General features: G+C 41.4%; 1 protein-coding gene across 3 annotated transcripts in view; it reads left to right on the forward strand.

Moving 5' to 3' along the window:
* Positions 1–13,196: 13,196 nt before the first annotated feature.
* The window catches only part of EBF2 (EBF transcription factor 2), a 173,698-nt gene continuing 166,408 nt past the window's right edge, over positions 13,197–20,486 (forward strand). For 2 of the 3 annotated variants that reach the window (XM_039522209.1, XM_039522210.1), the window contains exons 1-5: positions 13,197–13,721; positions 16,174–16,330; positions 17,360–17,423; positions 17,768–17,823; positions 18,152–18,225. In XM_039522209.1, coding sequence (XP_039378143.1) covers positions 13,591–13,721; positions 16,174–16,330; positions 17,360–17,423; positions 17,768–17,823; positions 18,152–18,225 — 482 coding nt within the window. In that variant the 5' untranslated portion in view covers positions 13,197–13,590. The remainder of the gene's footprint in view (positions 13,722–16,173; positions 16,331–17,359; positions 17,424–17,767; positions 17,824–18,151; positions 18,226–20,486) is intronic. The other variant, XM_039522208.1, reaches the window with a different exon arrangement.

Consider the following 20,486-nt stretch of genomic DNA (forward strand, 5'->3'; position numbering starts at 1 on the left):
CTTCCAACCCTGGTATTCTATGACACTTCTCTATTTTAAAGTTTTAGCTCTCGTGGCAAATCACACATACATAATTTTATATATTATATATGTGCATATGTTCATGTATACTGTACACATGATAAAAACATTGTGAGCATGGTCAAGATTCAAAGACCAGGTACAAGATTAGAACTCAGGAGTCCTGTCTCCCACTCCTGTGCTCTGTTCACTAGGCAGTGCTGCCTCTCCACTAAATGCTACATTGCTAATATTCTGGAAGGCAGCCCAAGCCTTAAATACAGACAGAGGGGCCAGTGAGGTGCCTGCTAGGTCATATTTTTTGCAAAAGAATAGCTGGTTTAAGATGTAACCATCAACATTTGATGTGTTCCCAGTGTGACATTGTGGCCAAAAGAGAGAATGTGATCATGAGATGCATAAAAAGGGGAATCTCTGTAGGATTCTGTACTCAAGTAGGAATAGAGAGGTTATTTTACCTCTGTCTTTGGCAGTGCTGTGACCGCTGCTGGAGTCCTGTGTCCAGTTCTGGTGCCAACAATTCAAGAAGGATGTTGATAAATTGGAGAGGGGTTAGAGAAGAGCCACGAGAATCACTGAAGGATTATAAAACATACCTTAGAGTGTTAAATTCAAGGAGCTCAATCTATTTACTGTAGGTTAATAAAGAGAAGGTTAAGGGGTGACCTTGATTACAGTCTATAAGTTCCTACATAGGGAACACATATTTAATCATGTACTCTTCAGTCTAGCAAAAATAGATACTACACAGTCCAATGGTTGGAAGTAAAAGCTAGACAAATTCAGACTAGAAATAGTGTGTAAATTTTTAATGGTGAGAGTCATTAACCACTGGAACAATTTACCAAGGGTTGTGGTGAATTCTCCATCACTGACAATTTTTTAAATCAAGACTGGATGTTCTTCTGAAAGATGTGCTGTAGGAATTATTCTGAGGCAGTTCTATGGCCTGTGTTATACCGGAGGTCAGACTGGATAATCACAATGTTCCTGTCTGGTCTTGGACTATATGAACAAGGGAAGTGCAAATGGGATCTGTTTAGAGCAAGACAACCTTCACCTTTCCACTCAAAATATTGGTTAAATATATTCATTTTGATTTACAGGTGTATCCAAATATCGCTGTGGAACACAGCGAGTCCCTGATCTCGCCTGAGCCGCTAAAGCTGCTGTAACAAAACAATGCAGGTAATGAGTTAATGCCAATGTGTGATGTCCCAACCTAGGCCCCGTGGTTCTGCTGTTTTATGGTACTTGTGTTTTGGTGGCTGGGAGCTAGGAATTTCTTACCTGGTTACTCTTAGGTTTATATATTAAAACCCAATGGCAGGTGTAAAATACAGATCTTCTCCTCTCCAGTCTTCATGTGGTTCATTGAGATATAATAGGTTTTCTCTCAGCTTCTCACTGGAAACCAGTTGGGCCATGTAATTACTTAATGGACAGTGATCCCGGCAATCCGTAGGAACTGCTGGGCTGGCTTTTGCAGTTGGCCAAGAGCAAAAGCAAAGTCTGAAGCTGTTTGATGCCTGCAAAGGCTTTTTATTGCCTGTAGACTCTGTCACCATGAACATTATTCGTATTCTAGAAGGGGGAGAATGAGCCGCCATAAACCATCTTGTAAAATGTGCCTCCCCTCCTCGGGCTGGGCTGCCAAACAACACCGGCTTGTGGTCATTCAGGGCCCTGCCCAGCTCCCTTTATATGTGGCCGACCCAAGGCCACTCAGCACAGCAGACTGCATGTGGGCCACTTAAAGTCCTAAAATCAAGGCAAGGCTTGTCCTGCTAGCTGGTGATGCCCAAACTGTATTTGCCTTGACACCACTAGGAGAAAACGCAGCCTGGTAGCAGGACCCTGAAGGGGTGATCCCTCTCCCATGGGCATCAATGGCCGGACTTCAACGGGAGCAGGACTGAGTCCTGGCTGACCAGCTGTCTTGACCTGTCATGGATTCAAGAGTGTCTAGGACTGACAGCCACTAGGCTGCAACACTGCAGGCCATGGTGCTCTTTCAAATTTGTCTTGCCAGCCTAGGCCTTAGTTCACCAATTGCGGGGCGACGGGGCAATGCAACAGTGGGTTTAGTGCAAGGGGGCCTGCTGTGAGAATTTAGGCCTACTGCTGTCACGGCATCTCCAGTAATTTCTTACTCCCCGCTCCCACTGGTGCATGAAGGGTGGGGCAGGCCCTCACCCTACCATGGGGCTGGCCCAGAGATTTGTGGATTCACAGGATTGATTCAGACGCGGGGACTTCGCTACACTATGCCTGATGCGATGCCATCGACTATGGTCACTCTCGCTGGTGCAACAGTTCTCGGTTCACTCTGCATGTTGGATGATGACTGGCTCTTCCCCCCCCCCCCCGGGTATATTGGGTATTCAGAGAGTGCCATGCACCCAGTGGAGATGACAATAAATGGGGGAAAGTTTTAAAAATGAGAATTACCAAAGGCTGGCCTTTAAAAGCTAGATAGCAGGGTCTCATGCACTGGTTCTCAACCAGGGTTCTGGTAGGTCCCAAGCAGGTTTCCGGAGGCCCACCAAGGACCAGGCTTCAGCCCTGGGTGGCAAGGCTCGGGCTTGAAGCTCAAGCCTGAGCCCCACCACCTCCATCACTCACCTCAATGAACCACCCAGCCTTTCTGAGTTGGGGGAGCACAACCAAAAATTGCAGCATCACTGCAGAAGAGAGATCTCCCCCTGCCATCAGAAGGGGCTGCCTCACACACATTGACTCCATGAGCAGGCAGCAGCTAGCCAAGGAGATGCACCACTGCTCTTCCCTGCTACATCAGCACTTCAGAGAGCAGGGCCAAAAGGAAATCTGGGGGGAGGGGGAGGACATATGACTCCGTGTGCCCCCTCGCCTGCATGTATCACCTCTGGTTGGGGTCTGCAGGTTTGTCTATTTAAGTTTAGGGGTTCCTGGGTGGTGTTTAAAAAAAAATGAGAACCACTGGGCGGCTAGGACATGGGACTTGGAGTCAGGAGACCTACCTTCTGACCTGCAGCTTGACCTTGGCCAAATCACTTCACCTATCTGTGGTCCTGTTTCTCTTCCCACCCTTTGTCTGTTTTGTCTATTTCAACTGTAAGTAATTCAGGGCCACTACTGTCTCTGTCAGGTGAGTACAGCACGTTACACAATGGGGCTCTGATCTCAGTTGGAGCCCCAAGGCGCTGCTGTCATACAAATGAATATTAATAAAGAGATGAGTTGGATTATTGTCACTGGTGGGCTAAAGATTGAGCACACAATGATTGAGAGCTAAAACATTGTACTCCTTTTGTGTCCCTGTCCTCCCATCTGCAGGCTTGTTTCACCCATCTAGGCCTTGCTTTCTGGAGCATAAGTTTGTGAGGCAGGTGCCGTCGTTTACTGTGTGTTTGTGCAGCACCTAATACAGTGGAGGTGTCATCTGACTGAGGTGTATAGATGTTAATAATTATTTGTGTTGCGGTAGTGCCAAAATGGGCAAGTTGTTTCCAAGCATGGCTGAAGAAACAGTCTCTGAGCTGAAGGGCTTGCATTTGAATGCATCTAAACTCTGTCCTGGTTGTCCAGATGCCACAGTGTTGGGCCTGCTAGTAAGGCAGATATAGACTGATAAATTCAGATGAAACCAGATGTGAATATGGTCTTCTTAGCATGCTCTCCAACCACATCCCCAGGATTGACCACGCTGGCTGGGCTGCAGCCTGTGGATTATCTGTAGGGGCAGGGAAGGAAATGTATCCTACACATGATGCCATGTGCTTTGATGTATTCTGCTGTTCAGATGCTCTGATTTGAACACAGCCTCTTGAAAACAGTGTAGGGGTCCAACTTCCTTGAAGCAAAGGGATACACATTGACCACAGGATTGCTCCTCTGCTCAGTGTCCTCCTTTTAAGCCCCCTGGGCCTGACCCTGCTAACCCTTTCTTGCTCTCATTGAAGTGGATGGGGCAATTCTGGGAAGGAAGGGTTTGCTGTTTGTGTGTAGCTAAATAATTTCTTTCTTTAAGAGAGAGAGAAAATACCTTTTCATCTCAGGCATGCTTTGAATGGGCCAAATTCTCCTCTGTCACATGGTTGCTTTGTTCCATTCCACTGGTGCCAGGTGGGTCAGGAGCTCGCCTAGCCTACCATGGAAGGATCACCCCAGTAGAGGGAGCCTATGACAGCACACAGCCAATGTAGTAGCTCCTATGCCAGCTTTTTGCTTACCCCAGCATAGGCCACATGGCCAGGGGAAATGATTCTTGACTACTGTAATTGCTCATTGGGGCTGTTGGCAGCTAGCGTAGTTTAGAGCAGCCCTAAGGCTGCTCTGACTTACACTGGGGAACCAGCCCATTGCATCGCCAGGATATGATCAGGTGAACACAAAGATAGCTAAAAGCCACCTTTGCACCCCACCTTTGCTGTGTTTTTCTCTGCAGTCCTTTGCTACAGCTAAGATTCTAGCTCAATTTTTGTAGTTCGTCAGCTTTAAAGTGATGCTATTAACAGTTTTTGGAGCGCACCCCTTTTCTCCATAGTGTGACCTGATTTTTTTAAAAATAATTATTATTCATTCCTTTTTTTAAAAAGTGACAGGGATTTTTTGCTCCCCTACTGATGTCTTTGGAATAAGCCCAGGAACACCACCACCAAACATTCTCAGGCCCACCTCCTCCTACCCCTTCCACGCCCCTCCCAGACACTCAGCTTTCTTGGTGCCTCTGCCTCAGGAATTTCAGCTTTGCTGATGCTGCTGTTGGTCATGGAATGCCTGGGAAGCACGCACATGTGGACTTATCCCCAATGTTATGCACAGACAAAAGTGCAACTGACCATCAGTAAAAGAGAGTAACCCTCAGTGCACAAAATGTTGCCAAACGCACAAAGCTGACAAACAGAACCATTTTTTGCTTTAATCTTTCTGTTGCATAACACAATAATGAGTGCAACATTTAATGGGCACAGTCAAGGACACAGAAAAACAACAGAACCATTTAAGTGTGTGTCAAATTTAAAGTGTCTGAGGGTTTTTTTCATTAAAGATCAACACTTAAACAGAGCAATAAAAAACCTGGGCGAGTGTTAAACCCTAACTGAATATCACAAGAGATATAAAGACCTGTGAGGTTCTCCCCTCATCCCCCAATAATCTGTAGGCAAAATTAGACTCTACTGAACGTAAATAGTTAATAAATAATTGAAAATACCCTCTTACGAACAAACTGTGCTGGGGAATTGTAAAAGAATTAGGTACCCAAATGCCATTGCAATTCACTGGGAATCCTGAGCTTGCAAAGACTTACACACATGCATAACGGTATGCACTGTGAGTAGTCCCATTGCAATCAGTGATGCCTGAGGCAGGGACAGTCCTTTGGTTCTGTTTGTACAGCACCTGGCACAATGGGGTCCTGGTCCATGATTAGGGCTTCTGGGTGCTAGGGTCATGCAAATAATAACACAATGCGTCAGGTGAAGCACAGGTATAAGCTTTTGCAGGATCGGGGCCTGGGTGTCTAGTTCTCTCTAGCTCCTTTGAAAACCCCAGCCTACATAAAGCAGAACTCCACTCAGCTTCCCTTAAATTAGGCATTTTAGTAGCCCTGTATAAATAAAAAAAACTAAAAATGGTTTTTTACAGCTTTTCTGATTCATATTATTTTCACATACTGTAGGGAGGAACTGAGAAGTGTCTTTTCCATTCTGGAAAAGCTTTTGTTACTGCATATGGACTTTCAGCCTCCTACTGATTGCGTGGGAGGTGTAACATAGGAACTGCCAGATTGGATCAGATCTGTGGTTCGTCTAGTCCTGTATTCTGTCTCTGAGAGTGGCCAGCACCAGAGGAAGGCATTAGAAGACTCACAATAGGCAGAAATAGGATAATTTCCCCCAGCCCTCCCCTCACACATTAGGCATTCTCCTAAGCCCTATTATTTATATGTATTGTGGTAGCACTTAGGAGCCTGGTCATGGAGCCTGGACCGCATGGTGTTAGGAGCTGTATGAACACAGAGAAAAAAACAGTGGTCCTTAAAAAAGCTTATCTAAATCCCTAATAGTTAGAAATTGGCATAAGCCATGAAGCATGAGGTTTAATATCTCTTCCAAAATGTTAGCATTAACAGTTATAATTCTTGAATATTCTTGTTATCCATATGAATGTCCAGTATATTTAGGATGTTGTATAGGTGTTGGAAAAATCAGTTACGTACACAGTGGGCCCGGTCCTGAGCTAGTGGAAACTAGTGTCACTCCAATGACTTCATACAACATACGCCAGCTGAGGATTTTGCTAGTGAATGTGTTTGTGTTGCTCAGGAAGGTTTTTAAGTTGGCACAAGGCTGATGTGTATTGCAGAAAGAACGGTCCGCTGAGTCAAGGAAAGAGGTTTCTATGGTTAATGCATATATTAGGTCTAAATCCTGTCCTTGGCTCGGCCAGAGACTTGCTGTATGACCTTTCTGTGCCTCAGTTTCCCCACCAGTCAAATTGGGATGATACTTCCTGACCTCATAGGTGTGTGGTTAGAGTAAGTTTAATATTTGAAGTACTCAGATACTCAAAATACCACAGAGAAACCAATATATAAATACATAAAAATAAGCAAGAGAACTCTATCATTAAGTTTATATTGAGCCCTCCATAACTCAACATGGGTGTGATCCAAATCTCACTGAAGTCAATGGGAGTCTTTCCAGTGACTTCCTGGGCTTTGAACCAAGCGGCATAACTATCTGTAAATCTCTTTTTTGTACTGAACTTTTGGATTCAACCTAAGGATGGAAGTTATTGGAAAGTTTTGAGCCAGGTCTACTAATCCACGTGACACACAAGTGAAAATAAATGCATATACATTTTCTGCCTTGAAAAGGCTCTAGTACATGCATACCTGAAATGGGACTGCAGATTTTTCCAGGTGGCTAGTCCTCAGTGAAAGCTGATCTCCAGATCAATTACAAATAAAATAGTTGTGATAAATGCATTTTTGCCCAGGCACGGTATGCAGCTACCACCAATTTTGGATTTATAGGAGTATGAAACAAAAAATATTATTTTACAATATTAATTATTAAACATCAATAGTAATTAGTTTACACAGGTGTGTGTTTTGTGCTCTGTTTGCCTGTGGAATTTCTCACCTTAAGTTTTTAGACTATGTTATGTAGATTCTACAGCAGCCCAAGAAACTGAGAGAGAGAAATATTCTTTTCTTAAAGAAAAGTATGTGTATTGAAAAACAAAAACTAAGGTTCCTGTTTAGCAACGTACTTAAGCACGAGCTTTAAGTGGGTGAGTTGTCCTTTCTCTTCAATGATACTCTCAAGCTCTTAAAGGTAGGCAGGTGTTTAACTACATTGCTGAATCAGGATCTCAATCAGGAAATAGAAATAATTCATTTGGGAAGGTCAATTTACGCCCTGATCCTACAAACACTTAAACACATGCTTACACATGTGAGTTGTTCCATTAACTTCAGCAGATCTACTTAATTTAAGCATGTTCATAAATGTGTTTGCAGGATCGGGGCCATAGGAAGTCTTTTGGGTTATTAGTGGGGTTATGAATTGTATATGTTAATGCAGAATGAGTCCAATTCCGCCCTCAGATTTGTCTGCACAAATTCAGTTGGTGCAAATTTAGCGTCTGCCAGCAAAAACTGGATCAAGTGTGTATTCAGTGTGGGTGAATTAAAAGGGCTATGACAAAATTGGATTTCCTGATTTGGGGTGTTTTAAAATGTCTTTATACAAAGATATATATTGAAAAATGTTCTTAACAGCCTTCTGTAAACTGGAAAATAAGAAGATCCCAGCACAAATATACATCCACCTAAAATATTTTTCCTGAATGTGCTTGTTGCTTCAACATTTCATGTGGTTAGAAAAACAAACTCCAGCAATAAGACTCTTCAAATCTGCATTATAAAATAAAATAGAACATACACTCCCCATGGTAAAATATTATTCACTAATGTGTTCCAAAAACCATGCTAGGCAAAAGGCAGTAAAAGTATCTTTTTTTTTTTTAAGTTGAATATAAAACCTAACAGATGTGTTTTTCTGTTCTGTGAAAAAGCACCTACTTATTGAAATATATGGGAAACTCGAAAGAGTTTCTGAGGGATACAGTATTTTCTCTCTTTGGGGAAGGATGTGGGGAGCAGACATTTTTGCATGTTGACTTAATAATTTGTAAGTTTCCAAACGTTCTGTTGATCGGTGCTTATAAATGTGTAAGTTGCAGTGATCAGTGGATTCTTTGAAACGTACACGTTTCATAAATAATGATCAGTGTGGATCTGCCTATAGTAAATAGTGCCTTTATGATACAAGAGGGAAGGTGGGGAGAGAGACCAGGTGTAGCTTAAGATTTTGTAGCTATAGACCCACGTTTCTGGTTATTTCGTAATGGGGTGTGTGTGTTGGAGTCAATCATTTTATACTTAGTGGTGTTTTTCCCCCACAATCACATGAGTGAGCATCCTTTTAAAATAACCTTTATGGTAAATATATACAAATATTGGTTTGTAACAAGTATAATCGAAAGGGCTTGATTTAACTGTGTCTTGCTTTATACTTTGAATCACAGCTGAGGGCTGTATTCCCTTTCGTATCTGTCAGTTGCATACAAGTGAACTGCATTAAACCCTCTGTTCTGAAATATTTTGTGTTATCCCCACCCCCCCTCCAGCGACCCTTGTCCTTACGATTTTATTTCAGTTAAATGGAGGGTCTTTATAAATCAGGAATATAGTAGATGCATATCAGCTGGAATAAAATTTCTTACCCAGATCTGTGCTGAGGACTTTCAGATTGTTTGTTTTCCATTGGAGAAGTTAAGAGCGCATAGCCTGTCGGAGCTTTTCCTAGCGATCTTTCTGTCACAAACTACAACATGAAAGTAAACCATTTATTTACCTTTATCGTCTTCTCTGGTTCTTGAAAGACGTTCTTCTGTTATACACTTGAGAAACAAATGCATGGGAATGCAGTTCTGATTGGTGGGTATGCACACGCATATATAAGGTAATAATCATCTAGTTTCCAGGTGCTTGAAAACTGTCTTTTTAAGCAGATCGTAACAGCGGTCTATTTTATTTATTTATTTGAGAGACGGAAGGTGTAACTCCAGCACACTCCGTTCATTTCAGCTGGAGTGACTCCGGATTCAGACCAATGTAAACCGGGTTTAATTTGGATTTGTGCCTTTCAATGCATCAGTTTGCTTAGGCGAGTCAATTTCACACACTAGTGAAAGGACAATGCTATCTAATAACACGTGAAAACTAAAGAGAATGCACCGTTTAAAAACACGACTTAGCCAAAAAAAAAAAAACACAGGATATGACATACAGAAAACAAATCTGCGACTTTGCTCCGAGCTGACATTGATGGTTTAAAAATCTGTAGTTTGTAATCATTGACTCATCTGCTCCATTGTCTTTACCGCTTCCCAAAGAACCCCTTACAAAGGGTTAGTAGGAGGGGCATTGTCTCATTCCTTGTAGGTGTGCATTTGCTTTAGGTGTAGCGTAAGACAAGTTGGTCCTTGTTCATTTTCCAAACACTTGTGAGGTGTGGGAGGGGAGGGAGGAATAGTATTTTTAAAGAGATCTAACAAATCTGGTCGAATATTTAATATATTGGAGCGGAAATCTTTAACGTATCCGGTCTTTTAAGTGTTTAGTCAGGAACCTATTAGTAGTCAGCTGTTAGAAGCAATGTACTGTGTCCGTTTATAATAAAGAAGAGCACATGACATTGACCATGCCAGGATGTCCTCACCTGTTTTGATCCCGAAATGTGGGTGGAGGCGAGGGAGAGATTGCGCTTGAGGTAGAAGGAAATAACCACAAATAATTACACTTTTTAAAAAAAGAAAAGCGTTATCAAGAATCCGAGCGGTTTAAAGAAGAGCTCGGAATGACACCTATTGAAAAGGCGGTTTGGACCACAGAGTTAAGGAAGCGTAACAGAACTGGCTGGGTACTAAATCTTGGATTCTACTTCTGTCTGCTTTGGGAGGCTGAATTGGGGCAGAGTCGCTCCAGATCCTTCTTGTTGCTAAACTCCATAGCTCATTGTCTCGCTTTGTATCCCTTGGGCTGCTCTTTCAAACTACTAGTTATCTGCTGTGAAGCCTCATGCTCCAATTGCCAACCCTAAACGGCCCTTACCAAACTGTTTAGTTTTAAATGCGCTTTTATGTTCTTGCAGGAAGACAAAAAAGAGGCTTCCTTCCACTTTCAAGGCATCCTTTAGCAAGTCGTGTTTTTAAACGGTGCATTCTCTTTAGTTTTCACGTTATTAGATGGCATTGTCCTTTCACTAGTGTGTGAAATTGACTCGCCTAAGCAAACGGATGCATTAAGAGGCACAAATCTAAATTAAACCCGGTTTACATGGGTCTGAATCCGGAGTCACTCCAGCTGAAATGAACGGCGATGTCCTGGAGTTACATCAGGGGAATTAGCTGATTTTGGCTCAAACGGTATTAAACCCAGGCACTTGCTGTTGGAATGGGAGCTGGAAGGAACACTTCCATTAAGGATTAAAAACCCATCGTCCTGTCCTTTTAGAAGGAAAAAAACCCTCGGTGTAAGTAAATGATCTAAACTGTAGAGGAAGGGAGACCCTAAAATAAATGGCCCCTCTTCTAAAGCGGGGTGGAATTGGTTTGAGTCCATGCACGCCAGTTGGCTTGGATTATCTCACAGCGCCACCGCAAACCTGTCATGCCTCTCTGAAGAGAGCACAAAGATTTCAGGGCGGCTGCGATCCTCCCTCCTGCCGCCCCAAGTTGTACCCGCAGACAGACTGTTAACTTGGCATTGGAAGGGATGGGGGAAGGGGACCCTACGTGGGTGGGTGGGCAGTTCTGAGGAAATATTGAGCGGGGGAAGGGATCCTTTCATTTGTTCCTGAAGTGCCAAATTTTGGTGGCAGCTGTTGGGGGCAAAGAGGGTGCCCCTCCCCTGACCTGAGTCGGTGCCCTCTGACCCTGCTATGAATCCTTAAAAGCCAGACTCCCCTCGGGGACTGTGGCACACGATTCCCTATTGTCTTGAAACCTGGCACGTTTACCCCTGGGTCAGAGCTCGCTCTCCCTCACCCACTCAGCGAGACAGTGGAGTTTCCACCAAGATTTTGTAACCGATTAGACTTTATTGGATAAGCATCTTAAGGGAGCCTGGTCTGATATATTTTAACACATTAGAAGGACAGCAATCGGCTCTATCACTTGGAGCAGGGAGCGCCAATTATTTGAAAGCCCTTTCTCCTTGTTAATACACCATCCAGGGTCAGAACAAGTGGGATTTTTTTCCATTCCAGCTGTAGGAATACGTTCAGGGGCAAGTTAAATTATATATTACAGTGCCAGTGATACAAATAAAATGCAAATAAATCGTTCTTAACGCAGGAAATACACTTAAGATTCAGTGGGCGAAGGTAACTTTCCTGTTCCGTATAGATCACCCACTATCGTCTGTAAATCTAGTTTGAGTACTCTTGATTTCTTTCTTTGATGGTTTAAATGATCTCGACTCATTTCAGAAACAAACAGTGCTTTTCACAGTTGAGAAATTGTATCAAAAGATACTATTATTACACATCACATGAATGCTTATTTATACAATATATTGTTGTTAACCATAGAACATAAGAATGGCCATACTGGGCCGGACCAAAGGTCCATACAGCTGAGTATCCTGTCTTCCCACAGTGGGCAATACCAGGTGCTTCAGAGGGAATGGACAGAACTGATTGTTGTTCTTTAAAAAAAAAAAGTCAGCCTTTCCTTTTGCTAAACTGACAAATCACTCGATGCATATTTATCAATTCAGGGGGAAAGAAAGGTTAGTGTGGTAAATATCTTTGAACAGAGATCGCGTGGAGATTTATAGTTCATCTAATACCATGTATGTCATGCATGTAGACAGAATAATTTAGAGTCCCCTCTTCGCCGCCCCCCCCCCATCGTGTGTGAATGAAATATACATTTTTCGGATGAAAAGATTTAAATATTTTTTTAAATCAACTTTTATAATCATCTAACACTTAGTAGAAAGGCAGGCATTTAAAATGCAACTAACCGTGGTCCCTTTTTTGAATTTAATCAACTAGGTTTGAGACTGAAAAGAAATTTTTATTTCTCCTCCTAAACATAAAGCAGGTTAAAGAGAGGGGCTCTAAATAATGAGGCGAGGAAATCCATGCACTGTCCCTTTAACTATGGAACATCTGATTCCTTCATCTGGCAGATGGTCTTTGAGCACAGATTTGCATTCATTGTCTTGAAATCTGTTTTCGCGTTGGTGTTATATAGATTTCAGGGGAAGATCTATGCACAGATCAGAATACAAAAGGGCCATGAAGAAAATAACGCCAAGCCAAAAAGATTTTTTTTTTATTTTGTAAAGTAGGAACCACTCTCTGGTTTATGGATGAAAATAGCTATGTCATTTCAGCGGCTACATTTTTTGCCTAGATGCAACGCAATAAAAAGTTTTAAGGGACGATTTCAGAGCTCTGGTGTAGTGTGAAATTTTGTGTGCATTTTATGGATTGGATATGTGTGGATCTCTCTCTTTCTCCCTCGCTGACGCGCACAATCTGTCACCAACCCGTTATAGAGAGCACCTCTCTAATGTTTGGATTAGATCCTATTTAGTTTCCGCTGAAACTCTTTCTAACGATGATCCTAAAAGAATAGCAATAAGACATTCCAGATTTTCAAAAAAGGATGTTTGTTTTATTGTTTATGGTTACAAAACTCACCATCTGATGGCAGGGACACATACTATATAAGTCTCCTAGAATTTTTTCTCTTGTTTAGAATAACAAGATAATACCCTAGACTGAGTGGGTTCCACCTGAGGTTAACATACTGAAAGCGAAGTAATTTTGGTAAGGAACTTATTCAACAATCGGAAAAAGTCTGATTACTGTTGCTTTTCCCATTGGCAATTGTTGGTAGCCCGGAGCTGGAGTTATTAGTGTATATCAGCTTTATAATTGTCTGCAATCCTCCAATCGGGTGAGTCTATGCAAATAGAGTCCCCTAATATGGAAATATGCTCCGCCCCCTTCCTAGTATGTTTTCTCCCTATGCTGTAACCCATTGATGGTGACTAGCTTGGGGAAGCATCCTGGCTTCCGCAGTTCGGTGTGTAATCAGACTCTTGCGCTCCATTTCTTCCTTTCTTTCACGATTTATCGCGATTTTTTTTTTTGGATTAGGCAGCAATCAGTTCCCTCTTCCCGGTGTCTCTGAGAAACAGGTGATCCTGGTTAACAGCGGTCAGTGTTTGGATGCTGTTTCCTCGCCGGCGTTTGCAGGATGATAGGACCGGGCGAGCCTGCATGAGAGCATAACTTTACTTTGCAAGAGGAAAAACTTTCTATTTTGGGGGGAAGGCGTTTTCACCAAATCCCGTAGCGTCTAAAAGCAGAAGAAGTTGGTTTTAAAGCTGGACTTCTCCACTGGTTTTGGGATCTGTGCGTGCGTGTCAATTTCAAAGGCAGCTGCATTTTTTTTTAAAGAAACGGTGGCCTGTTGGAATAGACTTCTTAAATGTTTGGGATTCAAGATACTTTAGGAAGAGGACCCATTCTGAAAGAGAAATCTCTCGCTTCTGAAATGGATTCCGTCAGGTCCTGGGTCAGAAATGTTGGGGTGGTGGATGCAAACGTAGCTGCACAAAGGTAATCGAGATTCGTGTTTTCCCGTTTGAAAGCTCCCTTTCCTCCCGCTGTTGATCAGACTCGCGACTGAGTTTACTTCCCCGCCCCAGTCAGGGAAAATTCAAGAGGGCAAAGCTGAAGCGAGGGACAAACACACAACAGATGAAGTCAGAGAGCAGAGATTGGACGCGGGTGGGGGGACATAGCAATGCAAGCGAACAATAACTCTTTAGATCATTCTATGCCCGGACGTCTGACTAGGAATGTTCTTCCGGCTAAACGTAATGGCCATGCCTATTTTGATCCCAAATCACCTTGTTTTCCTTGATCCCAAGGCATACTTTGTATAGCTAATGCCACCCTGCTCCCCACTCAGGCTAGATGCACAGGGTTAGGCAGAAAGCAAGCCCAGCGTGGGTTTGAGTAACGAGGGAAAGGGGAGATACCTTTACCAAGATTTTGCAAAACTACCGGTCTCAGCGGTGCAGCAGAGAGCTCTTATGTGAATGATCTGAGTGGAGGAGTCCTTGACCCTACTTACCAACTCCTTGCGTTAGTCTTGTCAACTCAGTTTAGATCTCAGTGCTGGCTGGAATATAAAACCTATACAACCGCAGAGGAGGATGCATTCTTGCTTCTGTTTAGGGGATAAGCTCTCTATTCCAAATATGGCCAATAAATACGCTCCAGTGCCGCGTTCTCTTAGTTACAGACTTCCTCTCCCTATTTTCTTCTCTTCTATTTCTCTTTTTATGAGGGAGTGACAGGAACGAAGCCCTCCCTAAACAAAATATGTCCCCACGTTCCTCAGGTACCTCTTTAGACAGCCTTCGGGCACACGTGTGCGAAGGGGCTGAATCGGCCCGAGAAGAAAGTTGAGGATAGAGACACCTTTACTTGAGGAACATACAACCCGCATTGCATATACGTTGGGCTAGGAACCAATATACAAATACAGCCCTATATGCCCTCACCTCCCCCATCTGATCTCTATGGAAGAGTTTTCAAGCAGCATGAGAGGAGATATCATGTTTGTTTTTTAAATGACTATTGATAGTTTAATTTATATGAGGAGGAAAAATACCTTGATGGGGAAAGCGAAAGTAAAACAAATGTTAGATGCACTGTAAGAAATCGCCAATTCACAAGGGCTAATTGATCGGTGTTCGCATTGGGACGTCACTAATTATTCTAGATGTCTTGTAAAAATACAGTGATCAAAGTTCTTATACTCAAGATGATAAAAATCAAACTATTAAGCTGGCCGGGGGTGGGGGGAGGCGGGGAAAGAAGGGAAATTGTGTTGTTGCCCAGTCACATTGTACCTGTCCAGTTGGAGTTAGAAATAAAGGGGGATATCTGACTCTTTGAAAAGCTACAAATACTTTTCTCAAGTCTGTGAAGCAACAATATTAGATGAATTCATTTCAGGAATTAAATCTGGAGAAAGTAGGAAAACTTCATAGCGATGCTGTAAGTGAGAAATCTTCTCCACCGTATCTGTCTTCTGTGCCTTCCATAAAAATCGACATAAAGAAAAGAGTGGAACCCATTCTGCTAAAAAACTAACTCCTAAGATTTAGAATTTCCATTGTATGAAAAGATCCCGAATAATTCAAACTCGGTAAATGCGCGGAAGAAATCACCGCATATTCTGTAGCATGTGTGACAGAAATCAGGCAACCGGTGTTTAAATTACACGTAGTCAATCCACAAAACGGCACCGGGGAAGACCCACAGGTTGATTCAAATGGATCAGTGACTAAACGATATGAAATTGGTAGAAACTTCGCTGCCGAGAAATGTAGGCATATTGCTTGAACCCAGTTGCCTTCCCACCTCAGTACAGACACCTAATTGGGAAGAGATTTTAAGAGCGTTGACCTGGGCTAAAGGAAAAGTGAACTCAGTTGGAATTTTATCATTTTTCAGATCCTTTAGCATTTATATTCTACGTTTATTGTAGTAGAGACACACCCCTTGCATTGTACCCAACAAATGAGAATGAAAGGGAAAAAGAAGATTGATCAGAGGAAATTATCAAATATTTCTCCGGTTTTGGAATAACTTATCTTGCAATCTTTCCTTTTAATATACAGGTTCTGTTAATTATTCTTCTCTACGGAGTGAAAATCAAAGCATAAGAGGGAAAATTATTTAATAAAGTTTCCAGACGCTAACATTTGGGAGAAAAAAGTTCTTCATTTGGCTGCCACCAAAATTCAAGCACTTTTATTTAATTTAATGTTTTAAATCGAAAGTGATGTGGGTGCACAAAGGTGGAGAGGAAAGCACCGAGATCAAAGTCATTGGTAACAATTGACTGTTAATAACCCAATGTGCGACATAGACCAGGAGAATCCTACCCCCGCTCTAGAATAATTTTCTGTGCTGATTTTTTTGATTGCTATGCCACCTTTAATTCATCTGTTTCTCTCCCCTCCCTCCCCAATTCCATCTGTTTCCTCCACAGCGGAGTAGCTTTGTCCAGAGCCCACTTCGAAAAACAACCACCTTCCAACTTGAGGAAATCCAATTTCTTTCATTTTGTCCTGGCTCTCTACGACAGGCAGGGGCAGCCGGTGGAAATAGAGAGGACCGCCTTTGTGGACTTCGTAGAAAATGATAAAGTAAGGCCTGTCTATTTTTTTCTTACCTCCCCAAATTTACCGTCCCCGCACACCCCTTCTAGTACCTGCCCTTGTAAAGTAGTGTCATTCTCAGCCACCCTTTCCATAACAAAATAACAATCCCTGGTTTTGTGTTCAGGGGTTAGGTAGCAGGACGAGGGCTTAGTCCCCTGTTCTCAACATGCTCGCCTCCTTTGCTGTAATTAACAAGGTTTGTTAATTTCTGCCAGCCCGGGAGATACAAGGGGAATTTCATTCATCCGCTTAAAATAAAATAGAATACAATCACATAGGGGTCCAATACATTGTTGTATTTTTTTTATTTTTATTATTTTATTTTTTTTTGCATATGCCGGGTCTGCCAGGTTTTATTAGTATCCTAATCGAGTTGGAAGAGCGGGTGATTTGTCCTATTACCTGCTAAGCCTGTTCTTTTCAGACTCCAAAGTCAATGGCTGGGTGTCAGAAACGTTTGCTCTTGAGTTTTAGATCCAGGCTTTAAGCAGTTAGAAACCTTCTTCCTTCCCTCCAAACTATGTTTGGTTTTAGTTTAGTTACGGGCAAGGACTTTTAATTATGAAGGACGACATGAATAATTGTCTTCTGATGAATTACAGTCCCAGTTCACCTGAGAGATTTCCCGGTAACCTAACCTTCAGGAAATAAATACCGATAATGACTTATTGTAAAACTATTTCATTATTTTGCACGTACAGTTTTGTTTTAAAAAATACCTGCCAGCGTCGATCTGCTCCATATTAGCTTGCTTAAAATGTGTAAATTCACCCGATAAGGGAAGAGCGTTTATGTTATAAAGTTGGGAGCTTTATAGCAAGTGGAAAAGTTTCTGCAATGCCACAGGAAGGGATGTCTGTCCTGGGTCACTGGGAAGGTTAATTTATCCCAATCAGCGGATCCACCTCTCAAAGATCTTTCTTGTCACATCCATTAGTGATTTGCAAGCGGGTTGCTTTTGTGCTCCAACAGCACCAAATAAATTCTGGGACGATATTTTTAAATCTCTTTCAGGAACAAGGCAATGAAAAGACCAATAACGGCACACACTACAAACTTCAACTCCTTTACAGCAATGGTAAGTCACCTACAAAAGGCAGGGTGGGAGAGAAGGGGAAAGAAGGGGTTGGGAGGGAAGAACCCATGATAAAGTTTTAGACCTTGAAGAGATCGCTTCTATAAAATACATTGAAGTCCCTTTGTCTCTCTTTTGGAAGCAAAAATCCTCACTGTGGACAGTTGCTTTTCAGGTCTGGCCAACATGACACCCTTTTGTAAACCCATGCTTTGAAAAACGTCACCCTTAGACTTTCAGATGATGCTTGATAGGAAGTAAAACGAAATAGAAAAGTTACAGGATGGCTTAGGGGAAACAATCTCTGTAACTGTTGGATTTCCTATTTCTTCCCATTCTCTCTTTAGGTGTCAGAACTGAACAGGATCTGTTTGTTAGGCTCATCGATTCAGTCACTAAACAGGTGAGCTGAGGCCGCTTTTGTGTTGTACAGTCCCCACTCTTTCATTCCCCTCTCACCCTGGGCTTTATTTTCTCCTTCTGAGTGTCTGTATTGCATACCTTAATTTCCAGTGCATTAGCCTCTTCCTTCCCTCAGTGATCCCAGGATCACAACAATTTTTAAGTGACACTTGGTTATATGCATACTGCCTACCGTTGTGCAAAAAAAGACTTTGAGGGTGGGAATTGCAAGCCATAGTGCGTTGCAGTTTTTAAAAACTGACTATTACAAGAAACAAACAAACAAACCAAAAACCTCCTCCATATATTAATTTCCCTAATTTTCATAGCCCATCACTTATGAAGGACAGAACAAGAATCCAGAAATGTGCAGAGTTCTGCTTACTCATGAAGTCATGTGCAGGTAAGACAATTTTATTGGTGGCATAGGATTTATTCAGTTAATAAGTTTAGCTTCCAAAGATACTAAAAGGGGTTTTCCCTATAAGTTGTAGATATGAGGAGTTTTGTTTTTGCGCAGGGGACACTCTGCCAAAAGAATAATTCTCTTTGCCTGGATACAACCTTTGGTTTGTGTTACATACCCATTTATTTAGTACTACAGATTTGGAAACCCTGCCTAAGATCTGAACTGCACTATTTTTGTTCTATTTTGCACTGGGTTTGGACAACAAAATGAAAGGGCCCAGAATTCCCAACTTTGTATTTCTTTAAGCTTTTCCAGTTTGCTCTTCTAAAATGATTACTGTCAATTTCCAGAACCCGCCTGAAAATTAGAAAGAGCTCCCGATTTATTTTTCCCAGGTTACATATTTTAACATTATCAATTAAATGAACATAATTAACGTCCTTTAGTTCTGTCCCCAAAATACATCTTTGAAATAATTTTTTGTTACAAGCAATACTTACGGAACTTCTGCTTTTTTGTAAAATAGACAAAAAATTTAGGATGTTGAAATGATAAATTAAAGGATAAAATACTGCTAAAGATGTTTTTAATAACATTTGTGTATGTCTTTAGGTACATGTATCTTATGTATGTACATCTTGCTTCCATGATAACTTCTTATTTTTCCTGCTCACATAATTACTATTTTTGATGCATTTAATAATGCAAACAGGCAATGTCCTTATATTAAAATGTGTTAAATTGTGCACAGAATGCTCTTTCATAAAATGAAAGGCAAACCCAACCTTGACCTTTATTAAACATGTTTGTGATTTATTGTAATAGGTTTTTTAAAAAGCTCTTGGATCGAATGTTGCTTGTTTAAAAAAGCACATTGCACTAATAATTTTAAGTATTGCCTTCTAAGTGGATGATATAGTAAAAGCGATTTAATAGGATAGAATTTGTTGCTGAGGGGAAAGCATTTTTCACATTTTTCAAAAGGTAATGGAATAATTGGTGTACCCGGGAAACTGCAATGAGGGCGAAGTATGCAAAAGTGTGTGTGTGTGTGTGTGTGTGTATGTGTGTTCATACGTACACACGCGGGCACACCCGCATGCAAATCTTGCCTCTTATGTCACCCTCATTAACTGAGTAACTCTCTACCATTACTTCTGAACATTACAAATATTACTTTCATAGATGGGTGTGTTTATATGTGTGATACACAATTTGCTTTTTGTCTTTACATAACATATAATTCGCTCTGTGCATATGTATATATTAAAGAAGAGTGAGGTGGGGCAGGTTACTTTTTGGTTTCTCTAAAACGTACGTATTTATTTTAATCTATATGCTATCCCTGTTTGTGAAAGGCTTGACTTGGCCATACTTAGATAATCATTGGAAAAGCAAAATCTTTGGATTTCTATACACTAGGGTTTCTATTTGTAATAACAAAATGACAGCTAGTGTAATCCATTTTTTTCACTCCAGCTGGATGGAGAGAGAATCTATATTAAGAGTGAAAAAAACCAAAACAACCTCCTTTCTTCAAAACAAAATGGACTGATCTTTCCTTTGACAATAACCAACATTTTAAAAGTACTAAATAAACTCTCTGCTAAGCTTTTGTATACTGGGCTTTCATTGATGCCTATAAATATATTCCATGCTTGATTTAAGGTAATGTTCTACAAATGTAAACCATTATTCAGTTTGTACTAAACTCCTGCTTGATAGATTAGCCAAGGAAGAATTACAATTCAGGGCTGTCCTTTCCACATAAGACATAGATTAGTGAACCAAATCAAAAGCTCTGTGTAACCTAATCAAGACATTTGATTTTTAAATGTCTTGTTCAGAGATACTTTTAAAACAGGATGCTGCCTATTTTGAAGAGGTATTATACCATCATTTTGAATAATACCAGGGGGAATAAATGAATCCAACTCTAGTTAAACTTGACATTTTTTTAAGCACAATAATCAAATCCTCCTCGCTCTATGCTGCTTACGTGGTAGCATCAATTTTTAAAGCCCCTACTTTAGTTTGCATTAGTAACAGTACATAAAACATTAATGTACTGTGCCCACTCTGAGGTCCAAACTGAGGCCTGTTGTTGTTTTTTTTTTTAAATTTATAGGGTTTGTTTTCTTTTTCTTGTTAGTTACAGGTAAATACCCTTTTGATCTTTTGATTTGATTTGTCATAGAAAATCACTCAGTTATTCATGCTGTATACAGACAAGTGCATCCAAACATCCCCCCCCC

This window comes from Mauremys reevesii, linkage group 2 (genome assembly GCF_016161935.1).
Source record: "Mauremys reevesii isolate NIE-2019 linkage group 2, ASM1616193v1, whole genome shotgun sequence".
Taxonomy (NCBI): domain Eukaryota; kingdom Metazoa; phylum Chordata; order Testudines; family Geoemydidae; genus Mauremys; species Mauremys reevesii.